The sequence below is a fragment of the Siniperca chuatsi genome, linkage group LG2 (genome assembly GCF_020085105.1).
Source record: "Siniperca chuatsi isolate FFG_IHB_CAS linkage group LG2, ASM2008510v1, whole genome shotgun sequence".
NCBI classification, from domain to species: Eukaryota; Metazoa; Chordata; class Actinopteri; order Centrarchiformes; family Sinipercidae; genus Siniperca; species Siniperca chuatsi.
The window spans coordinates 3,399,705-3,426,530 of record NC_058043.1 but is presented as its reverse complement, the minus strand read 5'-3'; the positions used below and the strand labels follow the sequence as shown (position 1 = coordinate 3,426,530).

The window sequence follows — 26,826 nt, the reverse complement described above, 5'->3', positions numbered from 1 at the left end:
AAGTACTATAATTAGACAGAGGGCTCGCAAGAGTCAGATTTTAAGCCTAAATGGGGATTCAGACCGAAAACAGCCCAACATTAAAACAGCGTGGCTGTGTTGTTGTTGTGAGAAATACGATCCAGGAAGTCCAGTTGGAGAAATCGATTAATGCATTCAAAGGTTTATCAGACGTCAAAACACTGCACAGCAGTTTGCAATACAGGATTTTACAGCTCTGGAAAATTACCACCGCGGCAACTATTATCTTTATCTTTATTATCTTTCGTCACAACAATCGCGAGGTAAACAATAGAAACACAACGTTCACGTTACAAAGAAATCTACCAATGCTGACGTTGTGTTGTGCAGCAAAAGTTGAGTCTCGTTCAATGTTTTTGTCGGACGACCCTGCGTTGTTTTGCCGGAGTCCTCTGTGTCGCAAACTAAAGCTACACACTCCTCACGACGAGTAAACTGATCTTAATTTGTAAAATCTGTGGCGTGTCCCTTTAAATTTAAATTCCTGTGGATGTGGCGGCTTGTTTTTAAGAGGGTCCTGTCTAATTGGTAACCCTGGATTTGCGGAAACTCGCGCGAGATTTAGGTTTTAGGCAACACGACCACTTGGTTGGGTTTAGGAACGCGCACAATGAAGCAACAGAGACACAACCTTTTTGAGAGCATGAGGATCATTTCACCTGCTCAGTCTAATCCACAGGTGAAGAATATATTTAAACACTCTGCCTTTCAAATAAAAACAGCATTGACTGATCTGCATGTGTGTTGAAAGGTCAAAGGTCATTATTTAGGAGATCATGGCAGCATGTCCCACAAAAATGAACATTATGTTGGCGATTTGAAGGTCTCTTTTTCAAACAACCGTTTCAGGCGATGTAAGTCGCGTCCATCCTGGTATCTTGTATCCTTTATGTCACTGAACAGAAGAATTTCCAGTACAAAGGGCGGTAAAAAGCATAAAAACGATGCTCATTTTCTATTTCTTCCAGATCACACGCCAGACAAATTTGACTTTCTTTCTTCCAAAGCAGCGTACAGACCCATTTCAATATGAAGAGGCAGTTTAGCACCGCTAACATGGGCACAAATACACCTTCTTTTTATTATAAAGAACATAACTTTCAGTAAAATAATAATTTTTAATTCCACAATAATACCATAAAAAAGGAATTTCGATCCAGCTGGTAAAATGTGAACTTTATAAACAGGTCTCACACTTTGGATTGTTCATAACATCAGCGATGTTTTGCTTTCCGATCACATATATTTCTCTCTGAGTCAGAGACACCAACATGATCATTTCAACTATCAGTCCGAGAAATATACGTATTTAAAAAAACTAAATATGTCCTCATTTGCTCAATATCCCACTTTTCCTGAATTCAGCCTGAATAAAATGGTGATAAAGTTTAATTATGACTTATTTCACTCTGTTATCTCTCTCTGGAGTCCCCTAATAAGACCCCCGGAGGTCCCCAGACCCCGCTTTGGGAACCACAAGGTTTCTAGACACCAGATTAAGGCCATTGAAGTCTGATCATCTCTTTGTTATTCATCAACAGCCGGGGGAAATCATTTTGCACCTCCACATGTGTTTGCATTCCTGGGTGATTCATCTCAGAGGGATGCGTTACTTTTATTCTGTGAAACTGTTGAAAGAGGCGTATTGTCATGGTAACAAGCAGGCGGAGAATCAATGGGAACTCGACGTACCGGCGTCCACTCACACACAAGCAAAACAGGGAGGAAACGCCACGTTTATAACAGAGGTACAGGTAAGTTAACGAATGGGACGCTGAAAGGGCAGCTCATTATAATATTATATCCAAACACAGACAAAGTCCAGGAAAGAGTCACAATCAGGGCTTTGCTAACATCACCTGAAATTTTGGGCTAAACTAAGAATTAAATGTGATATTTAATATTTATATTTAACCCAGTGATGTATTTGAAGATTAGACTCGTAAAAACTGTCCTGATGCTGTGAGGAAAAGAAAATGTCTACACCTGGTTAGGATCTGGTTTTATGAGAATCCCAGTCATATAGGATATGCTACCTGGAGTAGTCCGATAGAAACCAGGATAGTGTGGCACGTGAACACCTGATCCAGGTTTCTGAACACTCTTTGTTGGTACATAACGTCGACGCTGAGATGGAGAGAAATCAAGACACACCTGCAGGCGGACGATCACGACACCTGGAAGCTGTTATGATCACGTATACAGGGATATGAACGTTCCATGTAAACGCAAACATATCCCGAATATGATCCAAACCAGGATACTGGTGCGCAAGTAAACGCGCCCAGTGAGATTCTGGGAGTAGGAATGGAAACTGACAGGGTTGCCGTGGTAACCGGGCGATTAAGGCCCAAGAGGATGCATTATGTATGGGACCTCACTCTCCCTCAGCCGGAGGAAAACACCTTTGCTCTGAGCTGCACAGTTCGTAACACATCTTCAGTCAGAGACATTTATTTGGTAACAAGGTTTAAAGCTGCTATAATCAATATTTTTATATGAACAATGGAAGAAATGACCACTTGTGATGTGAGAGGCGTCGCTTTGAGAATTATCACTCGACTCAGCAGACAGACACAGTTGCTGGCTGGTGAACATAGCGGAGAAATTAACAGCTCAAGAGCCAGATATTTCCCTCAGGAGCTGCTGGAGACGAGAACCAGCTAAAAGAGAGAGAATATTTGCTGGAAATTTACCAGATCACCTTTAAAAAATAAAAAATAGCTAATGTCCCTCTGTGTCTGCTGGATTTGTACATACAAAAATAAAATCAGTTAATGCAGGTTTGAACTACAAAAACTGCTCGTGATTTAAAGAAATATTTACATGTAAATGTGGACAGAATATACAGTCTGTACAAGACTTTTTAAAATAATTAAATAAGCTATTAAGTGAGTGAGTGGAAAACTTTGTCAAGACATTTATCCTGAATCAGCTGTTTTAGCGATACAAGAAGTTAACTCATAATTAATTCATTTATATGTAAAAAGTTCAACATTTCATGAGTCGGCAAAGACAGTAAGTGTTTCAGACGGAGCTTCAGTGTTTTGTTTAACTCCAAAACCTTTTTGTCTGCATGTTATTTCCAGGCCTGAATAACGTACTTTATTAAAGTCAATATAAACACAAAACACTGATCAAACTGAGACTCTGTCCTCTGTATTCTTATATGTATTTACAATTAAAAACTTACGCATGGTGGGTATTCTGTATGCTGGCTAGTTTTTTTTAGGCTCAATATTTATAAGCATGAGTAATTTTAGGCCAACAAAAAGTAAATATACACAAGGTCCATTTAGTGGCTTTTCTGGAGCTTTCGATCATATCACGTTTCCAAGGTTAAGAATGAACTTTGAATCTCAAATATAAACATGATTCGGTATTTCTCGAGCTGAACTTTAATCCTGGTGGTGTTGGGGGGGGGCTCTGAAACAGCATTTAGAGAAAATTGTGCCTACGCGATGAAGACGAATGAAACATTAGGAAGTCAAATGAATGAACACAGAGTGCTCAAAGTAAATTTATTGTACAAAACTTTTGACTGTTTGTTTGTAGAAAATACAAATTTCCTTGAAGTGGGTTGAAGAGAGTTCATAAAAGCACGAATACACAGAGCGAAAAACACACCAGAGTGACAGAAAATGGTTCCCTGCTTACAGATTTTCATCCATTATTGTATTTTTAGGCTGTGTGGGAGCAAAATCTACACTTTTAATTTGCATTTTACAACAAGTGGTTAGTTTTTCAGTGTCTCCTTTGCTAGTGTGCTTTCAGCAAACCCAGGTATGAACAAAACTGTTGATATGAAATCGTTTAGAAAGTCACAGATTGTTTTCTGAAACGTTAAATTGAATAAAAAATGAAGTGTAGATACTACACACTCGGGTACACAAATGCTGCTTCAATCAAGCACTCTTGTTAGCATTAAGCCTATTATTACAGCATTATACAACATTAAATGGTTCATAACCACAAAACGGAAAGATTAAAAAGGAAACTGTAAAACTAATCAGTAAAAGAATAAAATTAGACGATTTTACTTCAGCAATAAAATCTCTACAAAAAGTCGACCTCTGCAAATATTGTGGTGGAAGACTACAATTTAGTTTAATACTAGAAAATGTACAATAGAGCTTGATTTGTCTTATCCTGTTAAAGAAAACTATATACACACGTTCAGCGTTTGACTATTTTCACTACTTGGACATTAAATGTGTCTTTAACACTGACATTTATTTGTGAGAGCAGACAACAAGGCACCAACACTGCCGAGGCGAGAGGTTTCATGTTCGCGCAGGCTGAAAAAAACATGTGCACTCCACTGGTGACAAATGCAAGGATAGATAAAAATGCCTGATGAAGGTCGTCTGACTCAGAGCTTATATTAATAAACTGAGTGTTGAGTGTTTACTACTTCTTAGTGTGATACGTCATCTGTACCACCGTGAAATACCTGCATTTAATATTGGATTTAATAAAAGTTTATACAATACTGGCCCGAATATAAGCTCTTCTTCTGGAAATTATTGTGTGGGTTGTGTTATATTAGAGGACTAGACAGTTACATAATTCACAACAGCAGATATTCTCCTTGAATGGAGAGAGTACCGGTGTAACACTAGCTCCTACAGAGTGATGCATTATGGGTTGCTTCTAGCCTTAATGTTGCTATGCTAGTGAGTTTCTTTAAGTCTGTTCTTCTGTGTCTGTTAGTTAGGCCTAAAAGTGTTTCATTAGTCCAGGTTACTTATGAAAGTTTCTGTAAGCTCGTGTAACGTGTTTTGCTGCCACAGAGGAAATAATGTCCTGCCGAGTGAAAAAGAGAGTGGAAACAGATGAGACCGAATAATCTGACAAGCTGCCAATGAAAGTCATGATGAGGAGCGCAAAAGAGACTCAAGTCTGAAAATTGCTACCTGCCAGAGAAAATAATTCAGACCGCTTCGAGAGTCTGACGGGAGACAGCGAGTATGTGACCGATAGACGAGCTTCACAAATGAGATTTACATTCTGCCGTAATGGAAGTACTTCATGTTTCACAAAAGAAAGAGCGTCCAGGATGAGGGACTCTCTTCTCCTTGGGAGAACAGGAAAGTTTTCATGAGATACTATCTTCAAAAAAGTAAAAAAAGGGGGTTAGGTTATAATCAGGCCAATACGGTGTTTTGAACTTTTAGGCACTCCTTTAAGTTACCCTTTAAAGAGCATCTAGCAGTTGCAAATGTTTTGCAACCTGTACATTATAGCACTCTTGACAACGCACAATAGTGCAACACTAACGTGGGCATTTCGGTTCACCTGAGCTATTTGACAAAACTATAAAAGGTCTCTAAGTGAAAAGGTAATAAAAGTAAAGCGTCTCAGTGATTGTTGTCTGCTCTATTGTGTGTTTCGATTTCTGATGTGGCTCGAATATCACATTTTAGATATTATTATTGGTATCAAAGTCAATATTTTGTGGTTGTGACAACACTAGAATTACAAGCCGCTTTGGATCAAACAAAATGGCACGCAGTATGCCATTATTTGCTGCACAGGTTCTACGACCCTCGGGTCATAATATATAAAAAGATCAAAATTAAACAGGCATCAGTGATGAAAAAAAAAGACTTCCTGTCTTGTTTCATCATTTCTCCACAAGTACCTGGTAGCTTTTTAAACTGAGGAACAGTTCTGTAATGAAAACACATTCATTACTTTAATGTTTTACGTGTTTCTCCGTCTGTTTGCGCATCAGTGACTCTGCCGCTCCGACACGACGTCCTGCAGACGCTTCAGCAGAACGTCCGGACTGCTGCCGTTCTCTGGACACGCCCTCTTGCTGGGGGAGTCGCACGCTGATGACATCATCACGTCCCCCTCCATGGTGAAGGCCCTCTTCCTGCTCACGCAGCCCTGCCGGATCATGCGGTTGATGTCTAATAACTCCTGGATGGAGGACGCGACAGAGACAAGACAGAAGAGGAAGAGAGAGTCGAGCTTTAGTGATGCTACAGCGTATTACTGTTTATATTAGGGCTGCAACTAACGATTATTTTCATTATTGATTCATCTGCCAATTATTTTTTCAATTAATCGAGTAACCGTTTGGTCTACGATCAGCCCAAGGTGATCCGATGTCTTTTTTTGTTTGACCAAAAGTCCAAAACCCAAAAAGGTATTAAGTTTACTGTGATACATGACAAAGAGAAGCAACAGATCTTCCATTTGAGAAGCTGAAAAGAAATTACAACATTTTTTTCACTAATTTTGCTTGATACACGACTGAAACGATCATCAAAATAGTTCGATCGATTAATCTGTTTAGCTCTAATATATATGCACACATAATAATATTTACAATAGTGACAGTGGAAACTCCATGTGTTAAAAATACTGAGGACATTTAATAATGAAATCTGTTCTAACGGCTGGAGAGAAGACCGGGAAAGACACTCTGTTTACAGGTACAGTTTGTTCTCAATAACGCTTTCAGAGGAATTTCAGAAATGCTGCTTGTCGCTCATGTTGCGTTCGGAGTACTGAGAGCTAATAAACCTAAAATCAGATTAAAGAGTTGAGTTATTCGGGATTAAATATTTGAACTTGTAGCGCAAAACATCCTGAGAGCACAAAAGCACGAATTAAGCTTTCATGACTGACATTTAAAGGACGTCTGCATGCTGGAAAATCTCCTAAAAAAAGTCTCAAATAATGGCAAACAAATAAATGCTGGTCTCTAATAAAGGCCAGGTAATAAAAGTAAAATAAACACTGATTTTGGGGGGAATTAACTGTAATGGCTAACGTGGTAAATTCAGAATAATGTACATGTACAGTCATGGCATATTTTCCACTATTCTTTAAACAGAATTACTTGTGTAATTCACCAATTAACTTGCAGCTTCTCTCGATCAGTGTTAAACTACAGTCAATGACATGCAACACTTCCTATAGGTTTTTCATATTAAAAGCCCATGAATAACAGGAAGTCTATTTCTTTTCTCAGAGCAGCAGAGTGGTGAGTGTGACTGTTGTTGTCCTGATGGAATTAGTGCTGCAGAAATGTAAATTATACTGAATTTATCAAGACAACAGGTAAACATGGAGAAAGTTTGCATTAATAAAAGCTAAATTTGAGTTAATAAAAGCTTTTATTCCAAATAAAAGCCCGGTTCTCTCTGCTGTTGAAGTAAATGCATTTAAGGTAGCTTTAATTTCTCACCAGCCCAGAATACCTTGAAGCCACAGCTCAATTCGATAACCCAAATGGTTATATTGAACTATTCAGGACCACTAAATTCACGGCCTGTAGACAACATAACGTCAGGCTTATCCAGAACCTGCAGACACACTGTGTTAATGTCAGGAGGACAGAGTCAGATGTGATTTTGAAATGTCAACTGATCAAATGTCAGAAACACAATTTTTCCACATAAAGACGAAGCAGCTTGCATTAAAATGTGACTGTGACCGTGTGTGTGTGTGTGCGTGTGTGTGTTCTTGCCTTGGACGGGCTGCTGTTGATCCTGTAGGTGTAGGAGTTTGGTGTGAGGCAGCCTGCGGAGTTCTTGTGAGGCGAGACGTACAGCGAGTGTCTCTGAGAAACTCGACGAGGAGAGAGAGGCTGAGCCCGAACCGACGGGAACGGAGAGAGAGGAGGAGCGTCCCCCTGGAGGATCAAACACACACACACACACACACACACACACAGTCAGATTATGTAACCATTCGTTAAGTGCAGGGTGCTAATTTCTTTATACTGAACCCAGTTTTCTGCTCGGGGTCATACTGGGAGAGCGTCGTACCCGGTTGTCGTGGGTGGCGTATCGCAGCGCGAAGCTTTTCATCTTCAGGACGAAGACGCTGTTGTAGAACTGGATGAGGTCACCGCGTTCCTCCTCCCCTGATTGGTCGGAGCTTGCTTCTCCTGACACCTGAGTGCTTTTCTCTGCAGCTGATGAAACACACGGATCAATTGTTTTAAGTGATTTATCAAATAAATGTGCCAAACTATTTGTAGGCTCCAGCTCTAACTCATATCATCATAAACTGAATCCTTTTTCTGACACTTTATTAGAGCTGCAATGATCAGTCGATTAGTTGATCTCCACGTTGCTTTTTAGGCAAAAGAAAGTGAGAATTTGCTTGTTTTCTTGGTTATACATTAAAGCAAATTTAATATTTCCAGGTTTCTTTGGACGGGAAGTCAGATCACCTTTTATTTAGTGTATTCTGATGGACATTTTTCATTTTCTGTAGTTTTATAGACCAAATAATAATATGAGTGATAATGAAAATAACTGTTAGTTGCATCCCTGGTGTGTTCAGTGGATTTAAATCTAAATTTCAACATTTTAAATTGAAAATAGTTGTCAGTTGTCAGTAGAAGTCAGTGGTTCCCAACCTGTGGGCCAGGACCCCTTCAAAACGTTGCAAGATAAACCTGAGTGGTCGCTTGATGATCAATGAGACAGGAAAGAAGATAACTAAGTATTTTTTTCTGACTTGTAGTTTTTCTTCTCAGAAAATGTTTTAAATACTCACTAAAAAGTTCCTGAAATCCAGAAAGTCTTAAGGACAGGTGCGTCGGATCATAAAAAAATCTGATTCAAAATTCTAATAATTTGCCTGCTGAGGACCGAAATGTTGTTAATAAAGTGAGTACAGGTGATCGTCACTTTGGTTAAGCTGCTCACAACTCATATACTGTACATACTATAGACAAACTGCGTTCAACCTGTGACAGACAGCAGCCGTGCTTCATTAGAAGGTCGGGTGCTGCTGCTTTAACCACAGGCCACCATCTAAATATACACAGTGTGTTTATGATCTTACATTCGCCGCCAGAAACAGGATCCACCTCCATGTTCTCATCAGCCACCTGCTCTCTGGGAGTGTGACGCAGTAAGACGCTGCGGTACACCTACACACACACACACACAAAGTCAGCTTCCACAGATAAACAAATTTTCCAATTTCAAGAAAGCTTTACTTTCTTTAAAAGTATTTGTGTGTAGTTTTTCAATCCAGTCAAATGACAAACTTTCTACTGTAGCGAGAGAGTCACACATCAAAAACATTGTTGCACATGATCACAGGGTTAGTTAATCTTTTTAAACCCGGCTAATTGATAGGAACTACATTATTTATTATTAAACTTGTTTTACTATTAATTGTATGGTTTTATCACAATCTGTCTTTGTCTCAGCACTTTGTAATTATGATATAAAAATTGTTGTATGATGTTTTCCAGTAGTTTGTAGATTGTTGTTATATCCTATTATATCATGGCAGTGTGTGTGTGTGTGTGTGACTCACATGGCTGCTGGCCTGTGGTTGGCTGCGGTAACACTTCATGATGTCGTGGAAGGTGTGAGTGTCTTTGGTGATCTACGAGGAAGAAAGGAATCACAGGAATTAAAACAAGAGTGTTTACATTAACTTAAGTACCCGCGAGTCACAGGCGGCTTCCTCCAGTTAGCTGATTTCTGTACTCTTATTATGTTTATAAGTTTGTCTACAACGCCAACAGATGACCAATCTTCATTTTATGCTGTTATTCACTTCTAAAATCATCATATAATTTAGCTACTCTATCAGAGACAAAAAGAAATCTTCAAAACCTGGCTCTAGAAACAGCGCCTTTGTAAGTGCATAAAAATATGAGAGAATTAAACGATAATAGTGTTAAGGATTTTGTGAATAAAGTGACAGGTTTTCTCTGGCAGGCCCTTAATTACACAGTCAGGTTTTCAGGGCAGCTGCCAGAAACATATTTCCCTCCAAGGACAACATTTTGATTTAGAAATTAAAAACCTTGTTGAGCTGCCAGAAACATTTTTCCCTGTGAGGCAACACTGCAATTCAATTTTCTTAATAAAATGTGAAGCATTTGGTGAATAAATACGTTTTCTCACTTTGGATATAATGTAAACACTACACAGCAGCAGCTGGTCGAGGTGTCTGTCCCGCATCAGATCGGTACAGTGGACCAGAGCGTGTTCAAAACACGTCCAGATCTTCCCTCGCAGCTCCGACGAGATGTCCAGCTTTACACACAAATCCCTCAGACGAACACTGGCCAGGTGATACACCTGGAAACAGACACGGAGGAGACGAGTAGGTCAGAAGACTGAAACGTCCAAGTGTAGGAAATAAAAAACACACAGAAAAAGCTACAACTGGTTGGTAAAGTCACGAACACTGACAGGGTTTTTAGGAAGTCTTATCATGACGCACGGACAGAGTTACTGTACGTTTTAACAAAAACGCACTTCTAAAATGACTGAAGATGATGTTAACAATCTTCTGAACGTGAATATTTTGTCTCTTTTCCAGCTCCTACCTTCCTGAAGAACAAAGCGAGAGATCCGGTGCGTCGCGGGCGACCGCTTCCTGTCTGGGGGTCAGAGGTCGTGGGTGCGGCGGAGGCACCGCGGCTGGGGGAGGCGGTCAGCAGGAACTGAGCAGTGATGGTACCAGAAGAGTCACACGGCTGAACCGGCATCAGTGTAAAAAGGCGCTCATTATTCACACCTGGAGATTAACACAGACACACACACACACACACACACACAATTGGCAATAAGCGAAATTAATGTGCAGCATTAGAGCAAGGCACTAACACTGCCACAGTTGGGGGTTTGATTCCCAAAGGGACTCTGTGGCCATTTTGTTAACATGGCCTTGTTGAACACTCTGATCTGATTGGCCTGTGAGTAGGTTTAAGGTCTTTTATCTGAGCAACACGTATATATTTCATCATTGTGTAGTCTCCATGTAGTTCAAACCCAATGCCCCAGTGTTGATATACACATTAACATTAATTTAAATTAATTGCAGTAAAAATTACCTGATAATGTGACAAATTGGAGTACATTTCCTTTGTAGTTGGTGTTCTCAATCTGCCTCAGTAACTGCTTTCACATGTCAGCTAACAACAAATTCTTCTTTACTTACCTTTTTAAACAAATTACATGATTACAATATTAGATGATAAGTGACAAATTATAGCTTTTTTAAAATATAGTTTAAGGCCACTTCTCACACTAATCCACTGATACATTCGCAACAATTTCATCATTCAATGTTATTAGAGAGCAAATTCTGCTGCCTGTTCTATAATATCCGGCAGGGCACAAGCAGTGAATGACAGGACATTTAGTTGGGACTCTCATTTAATTCCTGTTTGCTCACATGCTGTATGTAAAGAGTTTTGCTGGATATTAATTTATTCGTCCATGCAGTTGAATGAAAAGTGAAAATATAAGGAGCGAGTTGGTCAGATATTACTGTGGTTGTACGAGGGTTTTTAACTTCTTCTGCTCCGGTCGCACCAAGAGGGGAAACTGGTTTTTACAGACTGATCCTGAACATCATAATAAGGACTCTTTGACAGTGTTTCATAGTGTATTAAACTGATTTCATTTTCTTTGTGTATGAGATGACCATTGAGATATTCAATTCATTGCAGTTATCTTAGGAGGAGGTAAAATGCGCGCATTTCTCTCTCTCTCTCTCTCTCTGTTTCACCTTGTGCTGCTGCAGCACAGACTTGAATTCAGACTTGTGTCGTGTTCAACGTGATACAGAAATGCTGTTGTGACTTTTACATAAAAGTGACCAGGGCGCTTATCCAGATATTCAACACTTCTGCTTGTATTTGTACTCTCTCATTTATCTGGCAGTTCAGCTTATACACTGTTTTTGGTAGGAACCTCTAAATTACTTAAGCTTGGAAAACAAAAAAACACTTAAATCTATGTCTTGTTTCAGTCATGTAATAAGTGAAATAATCAAGGAGCTGATTGGCTCTTGTGCAGCATCTTTATATTCTGTGTTCAGTTATGTAAATGTGTAAATGTGCGTGGCGTCTACCTTGCAGGGGGATACTCAGGACAGTGGTCTGGGTACCCTGAACTCCGATCCTCAGGGTGCTGCTCGAGTCGAACGTCAACCTCTTGGCCGGCGACGACAACGGGCTCACACTGGGGGTCACTCCTGATGCCGGAGCCGGAGGGTCGTCGCCGAAGAGACGCCGTTTAGCGCTGCCAGCTGCCGGGGAGCTGTACCTGTCATGGACTGACAGCGGAGAGGGAGGCACATCTGGAAGGGGGAGGCAGATAATAAAGTTGATCACAGCTCATATGTAGCCTGCATACACAAACCATATACCTAAACACACACAGATGCACCTGAACACCCACCTTTACGTGCGCTGACCTGGCCTGATCTGAACTCTCTGATGCGGGGGTGGATGATGGGGGAGAGGGCCACCAGAGGCAGGTGGGACTGACCTCGGCTGGTAGAACCAGAAACAGAACCAGGACCAGAACCCGTGTCGAGACTGGAGGAAAAATTCACCTGAAGAGAGAGAGATGAGGGGAAAGAGTTGATGAGAGGAGGGAGACAGAAAGTACCAGCAAAGAGAAAGTGAAATAAATTCAGGAAGAGGAAGAAAGTTTATGCAGACTGCTGCTCAGAGCTACCGCTCAAACAGTGGTTATAAAATGCAGAAATGCATTGGATAACCTAAAAGAAAAAAGAAAGAACTGTCTTTTGGCTGAGCACAAGTCAGCCCCGAGGCCACATGATGACATGAGTACTGTGTTGAAATAAATTAACAAAGTGTTCGGTCTCCTTGCTGGTTGTTCTGACACATTCAGAATCATTACCGCTTTTGCTGTTAGCATTGTCGTTAAAAGGCGGCTCGCTTCGTGCTCATTATTACGTAATGTAGCAGTGTTAACAATGTCTTTCTCAGCCCTGGAACTCAAACCATTTTCTGATTCCCCAAAAATATATATTTATATTAATAATTATATTAATATCATAAACATGCGACTACTAGTCGACTAATGGCTTTATCTAACGACTACTATTCGACGAGGAAAATCTTTAGTCGGGGGCAGCCTGACTAGTAATGTGTGATGAATATCTAAAACCAGGTGAGGCTGAGGGTTGCACTACAATTAAGAAAATTTAATTCTAGCAAGTTGAAACAAGCTGATTTATAGTGGAGAAATGTTTGCTTGTATCAACAAAATTAGAATTTTGGACTCAATAATAGACAAAATGACTCTAAAAGCAGTTCGAGAGATTATACTGTTTAGTATTATTATTAGTATTACAGCTATTTGCTGTATATTGGTAAGCATGAGTGTGTCTCTCTGAGTGTGTGTGTGTGTTTCCTGCTGACCTCCTCCACTGTGGGGACTTTGTTCCCGGCAGCCTGCAGGGCGATCCACAGGGCAGAGTCTGCGCTCCACGCTCTGCTCTCCAGAACCTGCTCCTCGATCAAGTTCAGATGCTTCACCATGTCTCTGGACAGGCCTTCCTCTGAGCGGATAAACACCTCGATCACCTGCACACACACACACACACACACACACACACACACACACACACAAAATCCAGTTATGTTCATACACAGCTGGGAAATATTACCTAGGAAGCTGACACACGTTTGTCTAAATGCATTTTGCAGCAAATGATAATACGATAACTGTCAATTGTGATATAACGTTCTCTTATGACGCAAAGGCACCAGAAATGCAAACTATTCCGATAGAAACAGGCACATCTTTGCTTTAGGTGACAAGGTATCTCAGCTCGAGCAAACAAGTGAAACGACTTCACTGGCTGTTAGCATTTAAATACGTAAAAGTGTGTATGTATTTGAGTGTGTGAGACCTTGAAAAAGTAGAATGGGGTCAGTTTGAAGATGTTGATGATCCAGGGGAAGGTTCTCTGGGAGCTGTAGGAGAACAACACCACCTCCAGACAACACGCCATCAGGGAACAGTGGAAGATATCCTGCTCCAACAACACCTAACAACACACACACACATTTATATTTACTCAAAGTACAAAAAAAAAAAAGACATGTCACATAGCAGTCAATAAGTTTTCACAAAACACTGGAGACGTCTAATAATAGTAGGGTGGGAAAGCAAGAAAAGTTGTTAATCTATACATATTTTTTAATATTGTTTAACTTTTAGAGTTTTTGGGTAATTTTAATGAACTATGAAATAAAGTATTTACTGTAGATAAAAGTAAATAAAGACTCATGCATGGAAGTTCTTGGAAGCACCACACAAAATAGCCTTAACTCAAAAGGTCCAATTTGCTTGCTTTTAGAAAAAGCTAGTAAGTGGACCTTTGAGTTCAGACTATTCTGTCACACAAATAAAGACACGAAACACACTGTGGCTGCTGCTTACACTCATGTCTTTGCCGTGCAGCCGTTTGGTCTCCTGAACCAGGACGTTCTCCAGGATCTTGTAGTAGAGGATCTCAGCCAGCTTCAGCCGGTTCTCTGCAAAGTCTGAAACAAAAGACAAAAGGAAGATCGTTTGTATACTATATAATATATAACATGTAAAGCTACGGACTGTTATAAATATATACAATTAAAGTATTTTGTCCCAGGTTCCCAACTGAGGAAATAATTTAATTCTAATTTCATACTGCAGCTGGTCTGTGCAAAATAGTGAGACTGCCAATTGTTTCTGAAGGACTCACCTGAATGTTTATCACCTAAGCTTTATCTTGTTTGTTTCAGAGAATCAGAATCAGCTTTATTGGCCAAGTATGTGAACACATACAAGGACTGTGACTCTGGTTTTAAGTTGCTCTCAATATTACACACAGAACAATTTACAGGAAGACAGAGCTAGACATTCAGCAAGGACAACAAAGCTGAACAAAGAAAAAAATAAACATTGAACTATTTTGTACATACACGTAGGTGAAAAATAGCTGTATATATGAGAATATATATTAAAAGCAACAATGACCAACACTATGACTATTAGTGTGTGTGTGTGTGTGTGTGTGTGTGTGTGTGTGTACCTATATGAGAGCCAGGCATGTCCTCTGAGTCGTTGGTGTAATGTTCTTTGAAGGTTTGTCCCAGTGTCTTTACTCTGGCCAGGATGGCCTCTGTGGGATCTCTGGAGCACGACCTTTAATAACAGCACAGGACACACGGTTACTATGGAGAGTATATTTTATATACACAACATATAGAGTAACAACTTATGACTACCTGAAAACCTTTAAAGCATTAAATTAAAATGTATTTGACCAGTTATAAACACAAAATGAAAGAAAAATGTATGCAATGAAAAGTAAAAAAAAAAAAAAATACTTTCATGACATGTTTTTAGATATTTTGTTGTAAATTCTTCCAACCTTCATTTATTTATAGAATTCAGAGTTTATGCCTGAGAAAGACACTTGATGATTGATAAATTAATCAATTTTCTTTATTGGTATATTTAAATATGTCCATATGTGTAAGAAATGGTGACAAATGTCTTTCACAGGTTAGCATAGTCCAAAGTCACGTCTGAAAAATTTGACCAAATAAAGCAAATCTTTACAGAATATATGTCCAGAAAATATTTGGTATTTCCTATTGATTAATTGATTGATTGATTGATTAATTACTACTTAATTCATCACAAAACTGGTGCTGCACTATTATGCTGTAGCACTCCACTTCTGTAATAGGACATTAAAAACATGTTAATTAGTGATCTTTAGAGGTGCTGCTAGGATGGATTTGTTTACCTTTGGACAGAGTTAGCCACGCTAGCTGTTTCCCCCTATTTCCAGTCTTTGTGCTAAGCTAAGCTAACTGGATGTAGCTTCATATTGAACAGACACATATCAGAGTGGTATCAATCTTCTCATCTAACTCTCAGCAAGAAACCGAATAAGCGTATTTCCAAACTGTCAAATTACTACTTTAAGTAAAAATAAGTCATTTACCTTCTAATTCCTACATGATCTACAAATCTACAGTCTCCCTGCTTTCCTCTACTCCCTATTTCCTCCCCCTTGTTTTACTCTATCCTGGTCCGATGTACTCCACGCTGCTCGACTGCAACGATGAGATGCAGAAAGAGGCAAGAGACAAAAAGAGGAACTGACTTTAAGGTCTGCATCAGCTGGTCGCTGGGGGCCGTCCTCAACCCGGCCACCATGCTCTGCAGCCGGCTCACACTCTGCGTCGCCGAGGAGACGGGTGTGACGAGCAGGTCCTTCTCCTTCAGGTAGACTCGACCCGTCAGAGGGGTGGAGGGAGCGAGAGAGCCAGACTGCACAGAGAGAAACAGATTATTTCTACTCTACATGTTTCTGAGTGAACGCGTGTTTATAGCATCTGTGTGCCTCTAGATAGTAGATTTTTCTGTGTGTTTGCCTCCTTCACATGCTGCTGACTGTCTGTACTTTATACGTTTCCTCCTGTTTGAGTAACGTTAGATAAAAACTACAGTGATCAGCTGTTTCAGTCTTTTAAAAAAATTAAAATATATATTTGTGAGGTGTAGGACAAGGAACCAATGGGGTTGGAGCTGAGAGCCACAGACAGGAAGTCAGAAAGTACTGGGAGACGAAACGTTGTTGGTTTTGGTCCTTTCATGGGATTTGTTAACAATAACAAAACATAGGATATCGGCAGTCTTATGCTTTACGTGTTTGCATACTGGTATATACCTTCTGTACGTCTTGTTACCGGTGGATCTGTGTGTGTGTGCGTGCGTGCGTATATATGTTTGTGTGTACCTTCTCTACATGTTGTTGCAGCTGCTTCTGAGCGTTCATCTGGCTGGCAGACGGTTCCTGAACGATCTTCCTCGGAGTCCCAATTTCCTCGTCGGCATCGGCTTCCAGAAACACTCGCTCATCAAAATCTCCCACCGTCAACACGTACTCTTCATACTCCTTGTTTATGGCTTTACTGTATGCATCACACACACACAGAGACGGACAGTTAAACACTACAATATCTCTGAAAAGTACTCATATATGCTACGTCCAAAACTTTAACTTCACAGATTTGGAGACAGAGTTAAGGACACTAACTTTTCCCTGAAAGTGACCCTTGACCTCTGATCCCTGATTGGCTTACTTGTTATCAATGAAGTTCTGAGGATCCAATAGTTCTGTCAAATGCTCCTCGTCACCTTTCAGGATCTGATTGGGAAAACATATTAAGACAAACATGAGTTAACAATAACAGATAGACGAAAAGTTGGATATTTGCTTACAAAAACAAGTAAAATCTGAGCTGGAAATCACAAAGACTCCTTAAGTACAAGCTATAAATGTGGAGATTTGTCTGTTTATTTTTCAAATTTTTTGAATGTCAAATTTGAACTAAAGCTGTTTTTGGCTCCACCATCAAGCGATCATTAAGAAAAGAAAGAGCAAGGGAAGAGTGAGTGGCTAATTGTATCAGGGGAGGACTGAAGGGAGGAATAAAGTGAGGATGGAAGGAAGAAAGTAAGGAAAGGCACTTTAAAAATAAAGGAAACAAACCTGAATGAATATATGCGTGCGTGTGTGTGTGTGTGTGTGTGTGTGTGTACCTGTTTCTGGAACAGTTTCTGTATGTAGGGTTTGAAGTAGTGCTGTTTGATGCCTTTCGCCTCCACCACCAGCCCGTCATGCAGCTCGCATAACCTCTCCAACACACACGGAGGAGGCTCGTCCGGTGAAACGTGGCTGTCAGCGCGGTACAGAGCAGGCAGACCTACACACACACACACACACACACACACACACACACACACACACACACACACACACACACACACACACACACACACACACACACACACACACACACACACACACACACACACACACACACAAATAAGCATACATGCCAGTACACAAACAGACTAGTATTCACGTGCTTAAAGAGGAATTCTTATTTCACTCTTTTGCTGTCTCACCCATCTCTCTCTCCTAGGTGTGATGTGATCCACAGGCCTTTGCAGTTCCACCTGGTTTTAGTAAGTTATCTCTATTCTGCCCGCACCGACTCTGATCTTAATGTGAAAATTAATGAGGCGGGGCTGGCAGATTTGTCAACAAACATAGCGTTTAAAGAGTTTCCCCTCGGGGATCAATAAAGTATTTCTGATTTTGATTCTGTGTCCCTAGATCAAGGAAAGCCTTTCAAGTTGCTGGGTGGATGAATGTAGTCACACTGTATGGATGTCCTTTACACCTGGCTGAGATCTGATCATAACGCGTTCTGCATGCATTTACACCTGCATTAACGTATGTTTTCACTTATCCAGATACAGATTACATGTTAATGCCAGGTGTAACTGGGCTCTTCATGCGAGGTGGATTTTAGAGTCAGCGTGGCTTTTACAATCAAGTGCACACAAACGGACACAGATTCACTTTAGGCCGCACAAGCTGAGGCAAACACGTGTCTTTGCGAGTTGAAAAATGTTTCAACTTGAGAGAAAAATGTGCGCTCGTTACTCCACTTCATGAAAGATACAAAGACAAGAGGAAAACGGAGACGCATCTGGAGGAAAGTAACAGAAGGAAGTGGAGTTAAATTGACTTGAAGGCGCTGTACACACACTCTGGATGTATACGTTACAAACTACAGCTGACGCCAGTTCAGTCGTTACATTGACTGTTTGCAGCAAATAAACACGGTCTGCAGAAACACTCCAGTCGTAAAACTTGCATAAATAATGAGCTGTGCGTTCATTCTAAAACACACACACACACACACACACCCCCAAAGACCCACCTCTGAACGTTGGGTTGATGAGGTCCTTCCTGTTGGCGCAGAGCAGAGCGTTGCCAAACACCAAGTCCAGACAGCAAAGCAGCAGGTGGTACGAGTTCACCAGGTCATCACCGATCATACAGAAGTTACCTTAACACACACACACACACACACACACACACAGTTGATACAGAGAAGTCACGTTATATCACACAGAGGTAATCTGCATCCTAACTAGAGCTACAATGATTAATCAATTTGAGCAACAGAAATTTTGATAATTGATTAATTGTTTTAGTCATTTTTCCAGACAAAATACTGGTTCCAGATTCTCAAATGTGAGGATTTGCTGCTTTTCTTTGTAATATGAGACTAAACTGAGTATCTTTGAGTTTTTGAGTGTAAATAAATGGAATAAAACACGCTGTCTAAATACATCACCTTTAGCTGTGGGAAATTATAATTATAACATTTTTTAGTAATTTTCTGACAATTCGGACAACAATTAATCAAGAAAATAAATCGACAGATTAATCGATAATGACAACAATCGTTAACTGCAGCTCTACTCCGAACTAACCAACAACTTAAACAATATTTGGAGGTGTAAAGTGGTCCATTAAGTCCATAACGCAAACTAAAAACTACAGCAGAAACTTTGAGATGTTTTCAAAGCTGCCACAAAGCCTCACGTTGAACATCGTCACTGATGCTAGCAAAAGCATTACAGTCTGCTTTTGTTTCTTGGTACCTTTAGTGTAGACAAACAGAGTCCAGCAGAACTTGAACACATCGCTGATGTGACATGGCAGTCGCCTGCAGAGCCAAAGAGAGGACACACACTCGGTTAGACTGGGCTGGGCGTCAGTGTGTGTGTGCGCGTGTGTTCGCTTGTCTCTCTATAATTGGCAATCACAGAAACAATGACTTAATGTGACAGAGAGAATAAAATCTCTGCACTAGTGTTTCTTGCTTCAGGGCTGGCAGTGTGTGTGTGTGTGTGTGTGTTTGTGTGTCGTGCCTGTGTTTCCTGCTGCGTGGCTGCCGTGGCGGCTCGCCTCCCTGCGGGTTCTGAAACATGTCCATGAAGATGGGCTCAAACTTGCGGAATATCACAGTGGAAACCTCAAAGTTGCGCTCCAGCCGCTCCATGCGCAGCCTGAAGTCCTGCGAGAGGCTGGACATGTCGGCCCACTTCCTCATCTTAGAGAAGAACTGGATCAGACTGGGAGGACGGGGACAGAAGTGTTAGGAGCAACATACAAAAGCCAAGACCTTACCACTAAAAAAAAAAAAAGACATAAACAAGGCATCTGCAGGTTCCAGAAATACAAATTTAAACTCTTTAATACTTCCTGGAAAGGCCTTCAATGTCACAATAAAGAAACAAAGCCAGATGCTTGTGAATAAAAGGTCTAAATGAGAAAATAAATTAAAGGGTGATAAACTAAGAAGCCCAATAATGTTTCATGAAGCAGACTGGATGCATTAAATCCTTAATAATGTAGCTCTACTGAGCAGAGGCATTTAGTGTTCATTTAGCTCAGACACAAGAGACATAAGTTGAAAAATTGTACCATGTAACTGAAATGCATCATTTCCAACCAGGGAGAGAAAAATCACGATATTATGAACCCAAAATCCCAGATATACTGTCGTTTCTCATATTACAATAGAATATCATATGAAATAATATATAATTTATTACCCAGCTTTACTAACACAAGCACAAAGAATCTTGTCATTGAATGGTGAAAAAATGTTTTTTTAAAAATAAGACATTTTCATCCGCTTGATGGCTTTAAACAGACGTCCCTGTTGGATGCAAATCTTTATATGTGATCTTTCTCAACTGGCACTTTTGCTAGACAGAGAAAAGTTTTTGCATCGTCAGTTAACAGATCAGACTGGGAACATTTGTGAAGGAGTGAAGCTGTACTTGCCTGCTGTAATTACAACCGTTTCCATATTGTACTTTTAATACAGTCTGAGTTTGCCAGTTTTAGAGCTTTTGTTTACTTCAGTATACAAGATACTCAACTTGAGTCCTCAGCTTTCAGTTCATTTCATCAAGTCATTTAAAAAGGACAGGTTTACATTTTTCTAATACAATACTAACATGCTCATATGTACGTATGTACTTCATGAAGCAAAGTGATGGGGGGTAAAATCCACAGTCCTTGTTCTGTGCAAAAATGAACTCTTAAATGCTGGGAGTTTTATTTTAAGAAGTCTGTAATTTTGGAAGATACCAGCTTGATTTGTCTAACTGCTGAAGCCTCATTTTAACTTCAGCTGAACTTAATTCATGTTTGCACAAAGAAATGTGAACCTATCCTTAACATCACATTACCAACTAACTCCCTCCAAGGTTTACATGGTACGCTTTGTGATTTGCCAGATGTTTTTATGTCTTTGACATTGTCGGGTACTGCAGAGCCGACAGTGACTGACCTGAGTTTGGAGGTGCGAAGGATCCTGGTGAGGGAGACGCAGTTTCCTTCCATCAAGCCTTTACCCACTGTGGGAGTGGATCCCTTCCTACAGGCTGCATACAGCGAACAGGCCAGCCAGTGGACCACCTCTCCCTGCACAAACAGCAACACATGTACACAAACGTTATGGGTCATCTTCATTCTGCGCAAACAGAAACCCCGTCAGTCACTGATCCGCTTCAAGCACACAAAGTTATGCACATCAACGGGAGCATAAAAAGCTGCGGGCAACAACGGCAAAACATAAAACATTATGAATAACTCTAGAAGGGGAAACACAATTACAGGTGGAGTTAAAATCACTGTAGAAATTCAACAAAAGCTGGAGGCGAAAGGCTTCAACAACTTTTGTTTCTACATTGTAAAATTATTTCTTAAATCTTACTTTTTAGATTTTATTTAACTGCAGAAAATACAGCTGGTTATTTTTAATGAGGACAGTGAAGGCCACAATATTACAAGGATCCAGTGAGTGATAATTCTGCAGCATTTGACTGATGACTATACAGTAAATGAAAATCTTAACAGAAAAGATAATTATAAAACTGCAAAACATCTCACACCAGGGCACGATTCATGTGCCACCATATCAGCGCATTATCAGTATTTGTCTGCCAGTTTTAAAGGGAAACACTGATTCAGAGCGACATTATTTTATTGCCAGCAGACTTTTTATGTCATTAGTCAAATCGACAGAAAATTAAGTGGCAACTATTTTGAAACTCGATTAATCGTTTGAAAAATACAAAACATTTGCTGGTACCAACTCCTTAAATGCAAGTATTTTTTTTTTACTTTTCTTTGTTTTATATAACTGTAAATTGAATATGTTTGGGTTTTAGACTGTTGACTGGACATGCAACAAGCAAAGTGAACATATCACCTCGGGCTCCGGCAAGTTTTGAGTTAAATTTTTCGACATTTTATAGATAAAACAATTAATCAACAGTCAGGGAAATTACCTGAAGCTATAACCAAAATAATCAGCAGTTGCAGCCCTATGCTTGATACAATGTCGATCAGCAAGAGAATAAAAGTATTACTGACTTCTTTTAAAACCACTTAATTACCATACAATGGGCACATCTGACTAATATCTTATCTGACCTGGTTTGCACGACAAACCCCTAATGCTATTGGCTTCTTTGAAAAATATCAGATATTGGTTTCAGTTACATAACAAAAATAAATGAATTTGTTCTCAGTGAAAACAGCTGTTTATTCTGCAGTGACTAATGAATTATGACAATTCAAACCTGGTAAATGTCACTTTGTAGAATGACACAGCACCAAAGCAGCTTTTAGCAGAGTGGATAAATTAAGTGGCATGTGACATTAAGTGCTATTTACCCAGCGTGAGGCTGCTGCTACTTCTCCGTCTTATCTGTCACCATGGAGCTAAGTCGTAATGATGTAGCTGTACAGCCACTATGATCCCTGCGTTCGATAATGATGATGATGATGATGATGTAACCACTCTCATAGGAGGAAGTGGTGTCCTGTCATAACATGTCAGTCACAATCCAAACCAATACAACAGATCTGCCATAAAATCTGTCTTTACAAAGCTCATAATGTTAAGTTTTTGTTGATTTTGTCAGAAATGTGTAAATTCAATCATATGTTTATTACTAAGTTAAAGGTGGTGTTGTACTGGATGACATTATATTGAGAGGTGTTTCTATTTTTTTTTTGTCTTATTAAAAAGTGTATATAGTAGATGCTCATAATGTATATGGTATTCTAGTTTTTTTAAGGTTACTGCATCTGTTCTTGTCCTTCCTTTTGCTGCTGTGACACTTCAATTTACCAGCGTGGGATCAATAATGTTTATGCTGTACCTTATCCTTTTAGTGGACCAACAGCAAATGAATCAATTCCTGTCTCGAACATAGAACAACAGCCATCTCATCAAATGCTACAGCTTCTTAAATGTGAAGTTTGCAGGAGCAATGACATCTTTTAAATCATTTTTAAACAGCTTTTTATTAATGTTAGCCATAAGTTTTATTTTTCCAGTTCAATCAGGTCTTATCTGTTTTATTTGTTTATTTCATGTCTTATTTTATTGTGGTGTGTTTTATTCAACTTCACTTTTTATACTTTTAATTGTCTGAAGTTATTCAGCTGTGGTCCCATAATGTTTTAATCTTGAAACAAAGTGGATTCACTGAAAAGTGAATACTTGGCTGTTTCCTTGACTGTTGGTCAGAAGTAAACGGTGGTGAAAGAAGTCCTCACATCTTTTACTTAAGTAAAAGTAGCAATACCACAAGGTAGATAATACTCTGATAAAAGTAAAAGTCCTGCATTAAATATTTTACCAACACTAGTCATTGTGCTATATTTTGTATTCATCTGAATCTGCAAGGTAAATAGTTACTGAAGTTATCAAATAAATGTAGTAGAGTAAGACGTACAATATTTGCCTCCGAAGTGTAGTGGAGTAGAAGTAGAAAGTAGCAGAAAATGGACGTAGTCACGTAAAGCAAAAGTACCTCAAAACTGTACTTAAGTACAGTACTTGAGTAAATGTACTTAGTTACCACCTCTGGAAGTAAACAATCTTAAGTCTCCATAGTGGGCTCAGGGAACCTGTGATTGTTACAGACAGACATGCTAGATACTTTGTTTAATAATACATAATGTAACGTTAAGTAGGTTAACCAAAAAATAATAGAAAGATTACATAATGAACAGTCGTCAGTTGAAGCCCTTTAACCCAGTGTTTGTGTCCCACACTGCACTGAAGTTCAGTTCTGAAGAGTTTAAAGTACGATTAAAGTTAAGGATATTTCAGTAAATCTACAGCCGTGAGTTTAACAGCAGGCAGAATCATTAAAACCGCAAATGAGGACGTTGGTTAGAGGACAGTATTTACCTCCAGAGTGTATGTATTCCATATGGAAGTGAAGTTCTCCATGGCTTCAGTGGCAGTCTGCTCGTCCATGTTCAGCTCCTGACACAACGTCTCCAAACTCCTCCGCACTGAGCTCTCCTCCATCCTCCCCGACTCAGAATCCGACGACTCTTCGCCCCGCATTCGTACAAACTTACGGTTACAGTTTCGGCCAAGTTTAAAATCACCCAGAGTTAAATCCTAAACACCACCACACCAAACCAAACCCCCCCCTATCCGCATCGAAACAACACCAGCTTCCCCACGACCGGCTGACTTCCGCAAACCATCCCCACAATGCAGCGCGTTGGCGCGAAAACTGCTAGGCAGCGACCAATCAGAGGCGAGGGGAGCGTCGGTCCCGAGCGCTGTTCGCCCAACCCCCTTCTCCCTTCTCCAGATAGTGCTCTCGTGCTCCTTCCAACCAGCCAGCCGTTACCAAGCAACCGCTCTCTCATCACATTACTACCAAAGACGTTGGTTACTGAAAACCGTCTTTCCGTGACTGTTTATAATTTTAGGCGAAATGAAATGGACAAAAAACTAACAAACGTAATTTTACTTACTTGACTTTCTTAATGATAGTCCAACTTTTTGGTTAAGTTCCAAAATAAGAAAGCAGTAAAGACTGTAGGAATGGTAATGCCGGTCGTTCAGTCCACCATTTTGGTCCAAATGAAATATCTCAACAAATATTAGGTTACATGAATTGCCATTGCCAATTGTTTAGGCTACGGATGCTCATGGTCCCCAGAGGATGAATCCTACCGACTTTAAGGATATCCCCTGACTTTTCCTCTAGCGCCACGATGACGTCCAAATTTGTGTTTTTTTAGTGAAATGTCTCGACAACTATTGGATCGATTGCCATGATATTTGGCGCAGACATTTGTAGTCCCGCTAAGGGTGAATTGTAGTCTCTGTAACCCCCTGACCTTTTCCTCTAGCGCCATCAAAATTTTAATTTGTCCAGTGGTTTGTGACCAAATACCTGCAAAACTAATAATATATCCATCTTCAACTGTTTAGTGCTACTTAGCAAATGTTAGCATGCTAACACACTAAACTGTGTTAGCATTCAGCTCAAAGCACCACGGTGCACACAGAGCTGCTAGCATCATATTTAGGTCACTAAACTGGACATTGATCATTACATCTCTGCCATACTTGAATAATTGTGCAATATTCTGTGTACTACTCCCGTGCAATATTTAGTTTTCCTATGTTAGTTTTTCCTATTTATTGATATTGATATTATATACCTCCATTACTGCTGTGCAATATCTTAATAATCTCAATAAGCTACACTTAACTCGACAGTACATACACCACTACTTATTACTTATTACTTATATTATTACATTGTATTATTATACTGTATTATCATCATCAACCGGTAAACCCACTTGGTACTTCACACTTATTTTATTTTATACTTATACCCATCTGGTACTTAATTTATTTTCTGACCTGTTTTTATAGTGTATTGTATTATATTGTTTGCTAGTACTTTCTCCTGTGTGCACTGACGTAAAGGCGAGCTGCTGTAACAAAGAGTTTCCCTTCGGGGATCAATAAAGTATTTCTGATTCTGATATAAGCCTATATACTTATGTTTTTACATATATGGCTCTTTTCAATAAAGAAAAAAGTTTACTAATAGCCTATGTTTTATTTTATTTTCTCTTTAAGAGACAAATCTGTATTTTTGACCATGCACATTGCAGGTAAAATGTAGTCATACGTAATTTGCATTTTGTGTGTTTCTCCTCTGATCTTTTTGGAAAATATAGCCCTGACATGTGTTTACAAACATTACTGATGTAAAGAAATCTCACACAGCGAACACTAATCACTGGTTTTAGTTGTTGGCAATAATTTTGGTAGCGATAGTTGATTCAATCCCAATCTGATCCACATGTGAGATTCCTTTGTAAAGAGTGTTGAGACTGTGATGTGGTTGGGTAGAAAGGCTTCTGAAACAGGATTTGGATTTGTCAAAAGATGGAGCAGCAACTTGCTACTGGAGTTATTTTACCCTGAATATTAGCCTACTGTAGCTGTTGTGGAAACTTGATTGTTTTTAAAAGTACATCACAGTGACTGTAGCATTTCCCCACTCATCCTGTGTTGAAGTGCACAGAGATGCGTTCACCACGAGAGGGCAGTGCTCAGCCATCACTGTGAGCACTCCACTGATAATGTTAAATGACTTCAGACATACATCTGAGCACTTCCATTATGTAAAAATTCATACAGTATTTGTACTGATTTCTCCACTATAATGAAAGAAACTGCAAGATAAGTTAGAGTAATTTAGGCCACAACAAGGTACAGACGTCAACATTTCCTTTTAAATACAAGATGTAGTATCAGATATGCCAAATGCACATTTTGTGTAATATGATTCAATTCCCCCGGTATCACTAAGGTATATTTTGCATTCATGTCATTAATTAAGAATCATAGTTTGTTTTTTTTAAACACATGTTTAAAAGCAAAGCAAAGGTTAATCATAACCAACAGATACAGATAAAGTTGAAGAAGATGGATATAAAAACAGGAATGGCATGTTTGGTAACAGATCCAAATCAATTTTAAAATCATATAAACAAGCATGTGCAAAAACAGAAATTATGATTTCACCATAAGTGTTGATTACTCGTACATTTTAATAGTATATTTCATAATTTTCATTCTTTATTTTGAGATTTAACGAGCAAGTTGTCTGTCGAAACAAGAACAGCTCTCACCAGAGCTTTCTCTTCAAAAGAAAAACGTTCCAGAGCTTTTTTTGTTCATGTTCACTTTATTTTATTTTATTGAAAGCAACAGCAGAAAAGTAATAAAGAGACTTAAACCCAATGACCACA

General features: G+C 39.5%; 1 protein-coding gene across 1 annotated transcript; it reads right to left on the bottom strand.

The window, feature by feature from the left end:
- Window positions 1-3,508: 3,508 nt before the first annotated feature.
- Window positions 3,509-24,237, bottom strand: rbl1 (retinoblastoma-like 1 (p107)). Its single transcript, XM_044183390.1, has 22 exons — window positions 23,936-24,237; window positions 21,014-21,147; window positions 19,581-19,784; window positions 19,311-19,375; window positions 18,581-18,709; window positions 17,388-17,551; window positions 16,928-16,992; window positions 16,582-16,756; window positions 15,946-16,112; window positions 14,860-14,972; window positions 14,229-14,332; window positions 13,696-13,833; window positions 13,202-13,366; window positions 12,210-12,366; window positions 11,881-12,108; window positions 10,349-10,539; window positions 9,921-10,097; window positions 9,322-9,393; window positions 8,839-8,926; window positions 7,809-7,957; window positions 7,508-7,672; window positions 3,509-5,949 (listed from the first exon to the last, which is right to left on the bottom strand). The coding sequence occupies exons 1-22, from the start codon at window positions 24,095-24,097 to the stop codon at window positions 5,755-5,757; spliced, it is 3,207 nt and encodes a 1,068-aa protein (XP_044039325.1). The 5' UTR covers window positions 24,098-24,237; the 3' UTR covers window positions 3,509-5,754.
- Window positions 24,238-26,826: the final 2,589 nt, after the last annotated feature.

What these genes read in the sequence shown, in the direction of transcription:
- rbl1 (XM_044183390.1), bottom strand. Translation starts at nt 24,097, where the DNA reads ATGCGGGGCGAAGAGTCGTCGGATTCTGAGTCGGGGAGGATGGAGGAG. An exon ending in CCACGCAGCAGGAAACACAG is followed by an intron (nt 19,376 to 19,580) that starts GCACGACACACA and finishes TTGGCTCTGCAG; the next exon opens with GCGACTGCCATGTCACATCA. An exon ending in CCCCATTCTACTTTTTCAAG is followed by an intron (nt 13,367 to 13,695) that starts GTCTCACACACT and finishes GTGTGTGTGCAG; the next exon opens with GTGATCGAGGTGTTTATCCG.